The sequence below is a fragment of the Bombina bombina genome, chromosome 1 (genome assembly GCF_027579735.1).
Source record: "Bombina bombina isolate aBomBom1 chromosome 1, aBomBom1.pri, whole genome shotgun sequence".
Taxonomy (NCBI): Eukaryota; Metazoa; Chordata; class Amphibia; order Anura; family Bombinatoridae; genus Bombina; species Bombina bombina.
The window spans coordinates 1,342,223,826-1,342,236,453 of record NC_069499.1 but is presented as its reverse complement, the minus strand read 5'-3'; the positions used below and the strand labels follow the sequence as shown (position 1 = coordinate 1,342,236,453).

The 12,628-nt window shown below is 35.0% G+C and overlaps 1 protein-coding gene across 3 annotated transcripts in view; it reads right to left on the bottom strand.

Moving 5' to 3' along the window:
- Positions 1–407: 407 nt before the first annotated feature.
- The window catches only part of KIFC3 (kinesin family member C3), a 66,270-nt gene continuing 54,049 nt past the window's right edge, over positions 408–12,628 (bottom strand). For all 3 annotated transcript variants that reach the window (XM_053702676.1, XM_053702668.1, XM_053702661.1), the window contains exons 12-18: positions 11,626–11,756; positions 10,611–10,734; positions 6,544–6,673; positions 5,857–6,086; positions 5,201–5,326; positions 986–1,049; positions 408–787 (exon numbers count right to left, since the gene is read on the bottom strand). In XM_053702676.1, coding sequence (XP_053558651.1) covers positions 762–787; positions 986–1,049; positions 5,201–5,326; positions 5,857–6,086; positions 6,544–6,673; positions 10,611–10,734; positions 11,626–11,756 — 831 coding nt within the window. In that variant the 3' untranslated portion in view covers positions 408–761. The remainder of the gene's footprint in view (positions 788–985; positions 1,050–5,200; positions 5,327–5,856; positions 6,087–6,543; positions 6,674–10,610; positions 10,735–11,625; positions 11,757–12,628) is intronic.

Here is a 12,628-nt window from a genome sequence, read left to right as displayed (position 1 = left end):
TGACTCTGCAGAATCTGTTGTAGCATCACAATTAAACACATAATTTTGGAATATCATAGGACACTTGATTTTTTTCATTTAGTTTAATTTAGGTGGTACATTTTTTACATAAAATAATATAAATAATAATGGTTCATTATGTTTAGTGGTTTAATTTAATGTGCACTTTGCATTATGGGAGCATTTAGAATTTTGACCACTACTGATTGTGGAAGGTGTAAAAACCGTGGGGTATTGAGTTCTTAGGAATATAAGATGTGGGATCAGACACACATAGCAATGCAGTGTATAAACCACATGTAAAAACAGTTTCTGCTATTTGTAAAAACATTTCTTATACGAATTATAATAGTCATTATTTTGTAATCACTAATACACAACTCGGAGAATAAAGACACAACTTCAGCTTCTTATAAAATATTTTTTATGAAATAGTACATATAATCTATAAATATATTATTACAGAAATAAAATGTATATATTTATATTGATCTATATTTATAAGCAATTGTGCTTAAACATGAGTCACTGTTGGGACCTGCAATTGAGAAAGGTAAGGTGCATTAGACATGGACTCCTGTTTGCCACACTCCCCCAGGAACACCAGCTGTGGTTTCCAACTTCTCAGAAACTGTAATTCCATGACAAGATGAGAAGCGGTAAAGTGGCTCTGATTTCTGAAGAGTAGATTGTCAAGGCCAACAAACCTTTGTTAGTTGAGACAAAATCTTCTGTGATTGCGAATCCTAACTTATCTCTTTTCACGGCGGTCCTATACGATGACGGACTGGAGGGACCAAGAAAATCCAAATTATTTTCATGCATTAGCCAATGTGCACAGTTTTCCAAATCTGCATGCAAGGGAGGTAGCCTTATTCCTTGTAAGGATTATTATCACCCCCTGATCTATTAATCAGACATTGCAAATGGCAAAAAATAAATAAACAGAAGAACTTCCACAAAACTTCTCAAGATTGTGACGTACCCGAGCTTGTGGGTTTTCTTCGAATAGAAGTGCTTTTGGAGTTACGCGGTGATGCATTTTCACTCTGTAAGGGGGGAAAAAGATATTGCGGTTAAGCCAACACAAAGCCATGTTACACGGGCATGAAACACTTTGAGATTATTTAATTAAAATATTTAAAGGAACAGTCTACTCCAGAATTTTAATTGTTTACAAAAAATAGATAATCCCATTATTACCCCTTTCACAATTTTACATAACCAACACGGTTATATTAATACACTTTTTACCTCTATAATTCCCTTGTATCTAAGCCTCTGCAGACTGTCCCCTTATCTCAGATCTTTTGACAGACTTGCATTTTAGCCAATCAGTGCTGACTCCTAGGTAACTCCACGAGCATGAACACAATGTTATCTATATGGCACACCCGAACTAATGCCCTCTAGCTGTAAAAACCTATAAAATGCATACAGATAGTAGGCGGCTTCAAGGACTTAGAAATTAGCATATGAGCCTACCTAGGTTTAGCTTGGAAATAAGAATACCAAGAGAACAAAGCAAATTTGATGATGAAAGTAAATAGCAAAGTTGTTTAAAATTGCATGCCCTATCTGAATCATGAAAGTTTAATTCTTTCTAGACTGTCCCTTTAATTATACGTAGTAAAAATACCCTGCAATATGCTTTTATTTATTTTTCTTACCTTTTACTCTAATTTAACACTGAAAAGTGGGTTTTCCAATCAAACTAATTGGAAGTGCACAGGGCTGTCTATACAAGCCTAACTTTATTACATTTGTTAAATGGAATCGACTTAAGGGATAAGATACTATAAAATTATACAAGTTTTGCTAATAAAATGACAGTAGCTTGTAACAAGTCTGGATTGCCTCCTCTAAATAAGGCAAGTTTTGCCTTTCAAAAACAACTGCAGCAAAAGAAATGTTAAAACATTAAAATGTTTACATTTGGCTGATATATTAAATTATTGTAAGGCTAATGTAAAGTCTTGGATGCCACACACACACACGCACATACATACATACATACACACACACGCGCGCACGCACACACACACACATACATACATACACACACACGCGCGCACGCACACACACACACACACATACATACATACATACATACACACACATACACACACACACATACATACACATACACACACACACACACACATACATACAGACACACACACACACACATACATACACACAGACATACACACACACACACATACATACACACACACATACATACGCACACACACGCACGCACACACACGTATACAACTTTCAACATAAACCACAGCCAAGAGTTCATCAGTCATGGCTTTGTAAAAGAGTTATATTTTGTCTCAACATAACAGGGCTTAATATTGATTTTTTTTACAATTTCATATTTATATTTAAACATCATTTTTAGTCGTGTACCCTCAAATGTAGTTATTTTCTGCTGATCCTGCATTTGTAACCCCATCTCTGGCAAACATAGGGTTAAATATATTACCCGCTGAAAAAGCAAAAAAACGTCTAATATCTGTAAAATTCCGCACAAAAAGCTATATTTTTTGTAAGAATCTTTATTTCTCTATACAAAATATTAAAGGAACATTCCAGCCTTAATTGGAATCCACATGGTTGCATTTCTGTATTGAAAAGACGCATTTATGTAATATACGTGTATTAGCAAAAATGCTTCTATTAAAAGCTATAGCTATTTCACTGTGCACCAGCATTTTAAACACAGCACTTTCACAGAGAGCCTAAGGTGTTTGTAATGACTCAATGTGTTAACTGTTGACATGGTAAAAGCCCCACTGGTGCTCTGTGCAGCTGCAGTATTTAAAATGCTGGTGCACTGAGAATATCTAGCTCTACTTCACATGCACGTGCAGAGAAAATGCTAACACTAAAACAGTGATAACTTTTACAAGAAGCATTTTTGCCAATACCTGTATATTGCAAACATGTTTCTATTCAAAGATGTAATTCATCTATGTGCATTTAAATTTTGACCAGGGTGTCCCTTTATGAACACTGACTAGACAGAGATGGCACAAAAAAATGATTTCATGATTCACATAGAACATACAATTTTAAACAACTTTCCAGTTTACTTCTATTATCAATTTTTCTTTATTTTCTTGTTATCCTTTGTTGAAAAGCAGGAAGGTAAGTTCTGGGGTGTGTACGTGTCTGGCAGCAGTTTTGCAACAATGTTATACTTTAGCAAAAGCACTAGATGGCAGCACTATTTCCTGTCATGTAGTTCTCCAGATATGTGCACACTACCTAGCTAGGTATCTTTTCAACAAAGAATAACATGAGAACGATGCAAATTTGAAAATATCAAAAAATGAAAACTTTTTAAAAATTGTATTCTCTATCTGAATCATAAATAAAATATGTGGGTTTCATGTTCCTTTAATCCTCATTAATCAAATTCAATATAAATGTATAATCCGTCTCCAACAAACCATTTCTCATTTGGCACTGAGAAGCTGTAGTAGAAGGATCCAGTCAAGAATAGGACAACACTGGAACATGGGAGAGTGAGCAATGTATGAGGGGATGGGGTAATTTTAGGGTAAATGTGAGTGGTAGAGAGTTAAAGTATGCATGATTAAGGGTTATGTTGAACCCGAAATGTTGCTATTTTGTTGTTGGATCCCCCACATATTGCAAATAAAGGTCACTTTGAGTCACTGGAGATTTGGACTTTTCTTGATTCACAAAGAGTTAAAGTGTGGAAGGAGGGTGTTAACCCCTTAAGGACCAATGATGTACCCTTTAATTCAATTGCCAGTGCTTTGAGATTGATCAGATGATCTCCTAATATATAGGGACACCAGTGGTACCTACATAGTATAGTTTGTGGTGTTAAAGGGACATGAAACGTAACATTTTTCAGATTCAGATCATGTATACAATTTAAAACAACATTACATATATTATCAAATGTGCTTCATTCTCTTGGTATATCCATTGTTAAAACAGCAAAAATGCACTACTGGGAGCTAGATAAAGACATTGGGTGAGCCAATGACAAAAGACATATACATGCAGCCATGATCAGCAACTAGCTCTCCGTAGTGCACTGCTGCTCCTGAGCCAATCTGGGTATTCTTTTCAATAAAGGATACCAAGAGACTGAAGCAGGTAGATAATAGAAGTAAATTGGAAACTTGTTTAAAGGGACAGTCAAGTCCAAAAAAAACTTTCATGATTCAAATAGGGCATGTAATTTTAATCAACTTTTCAATTTACTTGTATCACCAATTTTGATCTGTTCTCTTGGTATTCTTAGTTGAAAGCTAAACCTAGGCGGTTTATATGCTAATTTCTTAAACCTTGAAGGCCGCCTCTAAGCTGAATGCATTTTGACCACTAGAGGTCATTAGTTCATATGTTTCATATAGATAACATTGAGCTCATGCACGTGAATTTACAGAGGAGTGAGCACTGATTGGCTAAAATGCAAGTCTGTCAAGAGAACTAAAATAATTGGGCAGTTTGCAGAGACTAAGATACAAGATAATCACAGAGGTAAAAAGTGTATTAATATAACTGTTGGTTATGCAAAACTGGGGAATGGGTAATAAAGGGATTATCTATCTTTTAAAATAATACAAATTCTGGTGTTAACTGTCCCTTTAAAACTGCATGCTCTATCTGAATCATGAAAGTTTAATTTTGACTTCACTGTCCCTTTAAGTGTAATAGATTATTTCACTCATCTTTTTTTTTTTTTTTTTTACACCAGGTCAAGACAGAGATAATGCGGTAGATTTATCAAGCAGCGGATGCTCGCCGGAAACCTAAGTTTAGAAGCAGCGGTCATAAGACCGGTGCTCCTTTGAATGTGTAGGGGGTGGCATTGCACTAGCATTTCACAAGAATTTTGCATGTTCGTCCGCCATTTGATAAATCTACCCCAATGAAGGAAGGGTCTGCACAGCATATTAAATAGTATATATATAGTTGTGATAGGTAAACTAAAAAACAAGGCTCTATTTCTGTTTAAATGGCGTGATAACAAAAATCCTCTGGTCTTTTGGGCAAGTTTTTCTCTGAAATTCCTAGTCCTTAAGGGGTTAAATAGATTTAGAATTGGCTTTTTCCATTTTTTGCTCCCTCTCAATATATAGATATATTATATGTTTTAATAAATGTCATATCTCATCAACTCTTTCCTGAACTGAACATTCCATACCTCTGCATTGGAAGGGGATGAAACGTCGATTTTTCTTGCAGGTGCACCCAACTCTACTGCCCGCACCCTATCTCCAAACCTCAGTGAGCAGAGGGACTCATTCACATTCTTCTCAGCCGGGGAAACCTGTAAAAGATATGTTTATAATTACATATATATTTTTTAGCAAACCAGAAACTCCTGCAAAATCATCATCCACAACCATCATGTGCTAATACAAATGATAATTCTATAAATAACTTACACATTTCCACCCATCCTGCTTGTAAAACACAAGGTATTACTCTTTGCTTTTAATCTCGGGCCAACATAGATGTTTAACGCAGTGTGTAAAGACATCTTTGCTTCTTATGTAATTAATTGAAAGAGGACAATGCAGACTTTGTACACTGAAGCTGGTAGGCTGGAGGCAGTTAGGGTACCACCTTTCTTGGAAAACAAATACCAGCTGTCTTCTAGCATACATCAGCACAATTAATTATACAGCATAACTCAGTGACTAAAGCTGCTAGGGCTGACTTTAAATGATAATTTGTTTCTCTATTTATTCTTCATTATATATATTGACCTGAAGCTTTAAAATACCGGCTGGGTAGCAGCCATAAAGGTAAAATAAATGACTCGTAGTAAAGTTACTGTGTGAAGCCCAAACTCACCTGTAGAAGTAGCAGAGCCTTCCCATCACGGCTCAGAGGCTCTTGTAGCAGATATGTGAGCTTGGAATTACGATAAGGAACATGTCCCTGCTGTGATCGCAAAGCTGAGAACACGTCGCCCAGAGCAGACAGTGACCGGTTAATGCACTGAGCCTCACGCAGGCGATCACCAGCTGCCCCTGAGCGTGACACCCTTTCTGATCCAGCTAGATCCACTAGGTAAAGTTTACCTAAAAACAGAAAAGACAACTGATGTTTAGAAATAATGCAAAATACAATATTAATATCAGGGGTATTTACTCTAATTATAAACATTACCTATTTTCTTTTTGATACTAATATTACTGAAAGTTTCAACAGATCTCTTTGATGTAATTTGTTTTGTTTTTAGCAAAATGTTCTGCAGCTATCATGAATAAAACTGAAATAGTACATTCAAAAAAGGAGCAATGTAATCCGTGCCTTAAACTGACATGAATTTCAGAATTAAACTTCTAGGATTCATATGGAACAAAATGATATGCACTGCTAGATAATCTTGTGACACTGCTATCATGTAGAGTTATCCAGACCAAGGCTGTATCTAATGATACATTATTTTTGGGAAATAATACTCATACTGAAAGGCAAAATTGATGGTAGTGTTAGATCATTTAACTCTAGTTAGCTGTTATTTTTTCTTCTCACCTGTCGTACAAATGCCAGTGCTAGTTTCTCTGCCTTTAGCTGTAAGGATAAGCATGGCGTGAGAACGCGAGCTGTGGGCATTGAGATTTGTGTTATCTGTGGCGCGCTGCTTGTGGCCCATATCTAAGATCTAAAGGGAAGAGAGAAAAAAAGGAATTTAATAATGTACAATAAATCAGGCTTTCCTCAGTGAATAATAATATATCAGTCCTCGGAGATACAGACTGGCGACTAAAACCGCTGCTTTATAAATATCAGTTGCAGGCTCAAATGATTGAGCATGCAAACGATCAAGGCATTCGCCTCATCATAAATTTTGCCCAAAGTGTATATTATAAATACACAGCAGATATGTACTACAAGAGACAATGGTACAGTAGTAGTAACAAATAGCTCTATACATAGCGATATACCAACAGCATAAGTTAAAGTGATTGTTTATGAAACGCTAGGATTAACCATTAGAATAAATAAAGGGGAAAGCTCCTTTATTTGTTTCAAGCGTTCGCCGCTTTAAGCTGCTCAGGCAGCCCACAACAGAACACTATTTTGCTGAGAGGTGACGTTTCCACCTCTTAGCAAATAGCCGTCCGGTTTTCCCGCATGGCTATTGGCTAAGAGGTGAAAACATCACCTCTCAATCAAAACAGCGTTCTGCCATGGGCTGCTTTAGCAGCTCAGTGCGTCAACGCTTGAAACAAATAAATGAGCTTTCAGCATGAAGTATTTTATACTTCATGAATTAAAGTCCCCTTCATTTGTTCCAATGGTCAATCCTAGCGTTTCACAATTACTTTAAAGGGACACTGAACCCAAAAAAATTATTTCGTGATTCAGATAGAGCATGCAATTTTAAGCATCTTTCTAATTTACTCCTATTACCAAATGTTCTTCATTCTCTTGGTATCTTTATTTGAAATGCAAGAATGTAAGTTTAGATGCCGGCCCATTTTTGGTGAACACACAAAGTTGTTCTTGCTGATTGGTGGATAAATTCACCCACCAATAAACAAGTGCTTTCCATGGTTCTGAACCAAAAAAATAGCTTAGATGCCTTCTTTTTCAAATAAAGAAAGCAAGAGAACGAAGAAAAGTTGATAATAGGAGTAAAATTGGAAAGTTGCTTAAAATTGCATGCTCTATCGTAATCACAAAAGAAAAATATTGGGTTCAGTGTCCCTTTAACAGAACACAGTAATATAGTAACAATTGGAAACAAAATATAAACTAAATCTGCAAACACCAAAGTCTATTGCAGTTTGTTAGAAAAAAATCAATTCAAATCCCAATGAAATAGTATGCTTATAGTTTCTGCTAATGTTGTCCTGTAATTAATCGGCATTAAGATTCCGGTGCATCAGTAAATACTTTTTACATCAGCTTTTGCATGTTTAGTTAAGTTTTCTAATTTAAAGGTTGCGACCTTTTCAAAAATGTATTTTGTAGAGCAAAACAAATAAGAAAATTGTAAATATTTCAAATAGTCTTTCAAAAATTAATTCTGGCCTGTTTCAGACCACATATCTTGGGCTTTTTGCACATTGATATATATATATATATATATATATATATATATATATATATATATATACACACATACATACATAACTATTAATAGTTTATTTAAATATGTTTTGTAAACTTTTTTTTTACCCTTACACTTATGCTAGGTCTCAAGTCTCGCTAAATACAAGTTTGAGCACACTTTCTATTTGCCCTCAAGTGGAAGCTTTTACTTCAGAATTAAATTACAGGAAAAGTGGACAAAATAAATAATGAAAATATATTAAAGGGACATAATACTCATATGCTAAATCACTTGAAACTGATGCAGTATAACTGTAAAAAGCTGACAGGAAAATATCACCTGAGCATCTCTATGTAAAAAAGGAAGATATTTTACCTCACAATCTCTTCAGCTCAGCAGAGTAAGTTATGTGTAAAAAGTTATACTCAACTGCTCCCAGCTGCAGGTAAAAAAATTAAAAAAAAATGAAGAAATGAACAGCAGCCAATCAGCATCAGCAGTGCTGAGGTCATGAACTTTTACTGTGATCTCATGAGATTTGACTTAACTCTCATGAGATTTCATTGTAAACTTCCTTTACCTGATTGGTGAAATAAGATGAGAGCGCACGATGCTCATCCCTTCAGATGTCCCAGGACAGACACAATAAAATGCTGCTTAGAAATCCTTTACAATGGGAGGTGTCTACTGAGGAACTTTTGAGGTAAAATATCTTTCTTTTTTACATAGAGATGTTCAGGAGATAATTTCTAGTCAGCTTTTTACAGCAATGCTGTATCACTTTCAAGTGTTTAAACATTTGGGTATTATGGCCCTTTAAGTATTTTTTACAACATATAATTTAACAATTTTATATTACAATCTCAAAGTGTTTAATGTCCCTTTAATTATCAGATAGTACACGATAAGAAAGGGTTAATTGCACTTATGTCATAAATTATTATTAAAGGGACACTGAACCCAAATTTTTTCTTTTGTGATTCAGATAGAGCATGCAATTTTAAGCAACTTTCTAATTTACTCCTATTATCACATTTTCTTAATTCTCTTGATATTTTTATTTGAAATGTAAGTTTAGATGCCGGCCCATTTTTGGTGAATAACCTGGGTTGTTCTTGCTGATTGGTGGATAAATTCATCCACCAATAAACAAGTGCTGTCCAGAGGCCTGAACCAAAAAAAGCTTAGATGCCTTCTTTTTTAAATAAAGATAGCAAGAGAACGAAAAAAATTGATAATAGGAGTAATTTAGAAAGTTGCTTAAAATTGCATGCTCTATCTGAATCACGAAAGAAAAAATTTGGGTTCAGTGTCCCTTTAATTATTATTAATAATAAACACTGCATTCAAAGCCATACGGCAATCCCTCCTCAGTGGTCATTTTTTCCTTTCACATCAGCTGTTCACATTTAGCTTTGTTGCGCTTTTAAACCCAGCCTGGGAAAAACCTTTTGCCAATACGTTTTTATGTGTTTAATATGACTGTATAAAATCTACATACAAATTCCAACAGCTGCCTTTCTAATGGATTGTTATGTCATAGTAAAGAATGCTAAGCACTAACCTAATTATCACACAGATTAGAATCATGGAACAAAATACAGAACAATATATTAGCAAATCGAGTTATACACTAACACACACAGCAATAAGAGCACAGATGGCTTGTGCGTCTATTACATAAGTGTTTATTTGCTTGGTTCTTCACATTAATCTGCGTGCTGTTCTGCACCGCTGTGCTTTATGACATAAAGTGACCTGATTTTTACTGCTTCACAGGTCGCTGCCCTCCCCTGCACTTATCTAGGATCTCGTGTAAGGTGAAGCTTGCTGCTAACTTTGATATGATGTCTTTTTTGGGTGTACAATGTTTGCTGGCTTTTGCATCAGATTTAATTTTTGGGGTGGGCTTTGTATAATTTGCTATAATGACCTCAGACTGTGTAGCGAGAGGTTTACTTAATATTACTATGTTGCACAATATCTTATAATGTGCCATGTGCATTAAAGGGACACTCAAGTCAAAATTAAACTTTCATTATTCAGATAGAGCAGCAATTTTAAACAACTTTCCAATTAAATAAAAAAAGTGCACAGTCTTTTTATATTTACACTTTTTGAGTCACCAGCTCCTACTGAGCATGTGCAAGAATTCACACAATAAGTGTATATGCATTTGTGATTGGCTGACGGCTGTCACATGGTAATCTACTGTGTTCACTGCTCCTTTTCTAGCATGCAGAACTCTACCTATTCTATGATACAACTAAAAACCCACATTGCATAGTCAAATTATTTATTTTAACACCTCGCACTGACCATTGGACAGTAGGGCAAGGTTCATATTCCATTTACTCCCTTGTATAGGGGTGTCCAACCTTTTCATACAAGGGGCTACACAGAATCCTCTTTCACTCGCAGAGCCAGGGAAACATTTTAGAAATTGTATTCAATATATAAATTGCATAAGAAGTGCCAATAATGTACATACAAACAAAGAAGACATACTTTATGGCATGAGATAAAATAATTTGCTAACCTTATTGATATCTTGCATGCTCTGTACACTCTTCTGGGTCAGGCCAGGAACATACAGCTCCCCTCCACTCCCTGGGGAGATCTTTATGTCCAGAGAGCTTTGAGGGTCTGTGCCCAGCAGGTCGCTGCCATGAAACAAGGTCAACTCATAATCAGTAACAAAAAGATATAATACACAAGCTCCCACCAATATTTCCTAACAAATCCTAAACAGTGAATAGAATTATTAGGCTGAAGTGTACAATGACAATATAAATGTATTAATACATAAAATAGACCATATGTGTAAAACATGAATACCACACAACATATATGGTCTATTTTATGTATTAATACTTTTTTATTTTCATTGTACACTTCAGCCTTTTTGGTGCTTCCTAATTATTCTATTCAACTCATAATCAGTCATTTTAAACAAGATTTAACAAAAGTTTGCAAAGAATCCTCTTCTGAAATCCAATGCAGAGAGAGAGAGAGAGAGACACAGACATAGAGACAGAGAAAGAGACAAAGAGAGACAGACAGAGAGTGCAAGAGAGAGACAGGCAGAGAGAGAGATATTTTATAATAACAAAATGACAATCAGTAATAAAGTACTTGAAAACCCCGTTGAGTGTGGTTATTGTATCTCCCTTGATTATAGCTAGTTTAGCAACTTGCAGCACAATTAGGTTACAGAATACGAGCTCCAATCTCTCTAATGAGAATGGATCAAGAACAAATTTCAGATGTAGTTTACAGCAAAAGCAATACATAAATAAAGAATGAATGTATATTACAATACTGTTTTATTTTCACTAATTAAATAAATGTAGTACATGTGGAGTGTATTGCCCCTTTAAGCAATAACTGGAGAGGTTATGTATATAGAGCCCCTTTCCTGCTGCTTCAAATAACCCACTAACAACCTTTAAGTATCTCACAACAATCTTTCATCTGTGAAGTCATTTCCCCATTTACAACTACAAATAACCAGTTCCTCCTGCTGTGTTTGTTTTAGAGTCTCACCAGCTTACCGTAGGGATTCATTGTAAATCTCAACCATGCTAACGCTCATCTGGTGCTCCCAGGCACTGGATCGCTCTTTCACGTTCGCCAGAAGAAGTTGCAGGGCTCGCTGGTTAATACCAGGGTCTGAAGAAATGCCCTGGGACCAAGAAGCAAAGAATGAGTAAATTCAGCATAACACACACTGTAGTCAGAGATCATGCAGATCAAAAATCAGCATTTACACATAACAAATATATGTTTGCTTACATTGAAACTAATACTTCTGTATTGGTTTTGTACTTTCTACAGATGATGACTGTCTCTCACCTCTGCAAGTGTGACAAGAAAACAGTGACTTAGTCACAGTTTTCAAAGTAAAATTACAGCAAAAGAAGACAAAACAAGAATACAAGTTGTTTTTGCAAAGTATAATTACTCATTTCATGAGAAGTTAAAGTAATTTTAATTTTGCATTTACAAAAAAAAACATCATATAGATGAGTGTTATATACAAAAAAAAATGTATAGCTAAGTGTTATATACAAAGAAACATATAGCTCAGTGTCACGTACAAAGAAACATATAGCTGAGTGTTAAATACAAAAAACATATAGCTGAGTGTTATATACAAAAAACATATAGCTGAGTGTTAAATACAAAAAACATATAGCTGAGTGTTATATACAAAAAACATATAGCTGAGTGTTATATACAAAAAACATATAGCTGAGTGTTAAATACAAAGAAAAAATATAGCTCAGTGTTACGTACAAAGAAACATATAGCTAAGTGTTATATACAAAAAACATATAGCTGAGTGTTATATACAAAAAAACGTATAGCTCAGTGTTATATACAAAGAAAAAATATAGCTCAGTGTTACGTACAAAGAAACATATAGCTAAGTGTTATATACAAAAAACATATAGCTGAGTGTTATATACAAAAAACATATAGCTGAGTGCTATATACAAAGAAAAAATATAGCTCAGTGTTACGTACAAAGAAACATATAGCTGAGTGTTATAT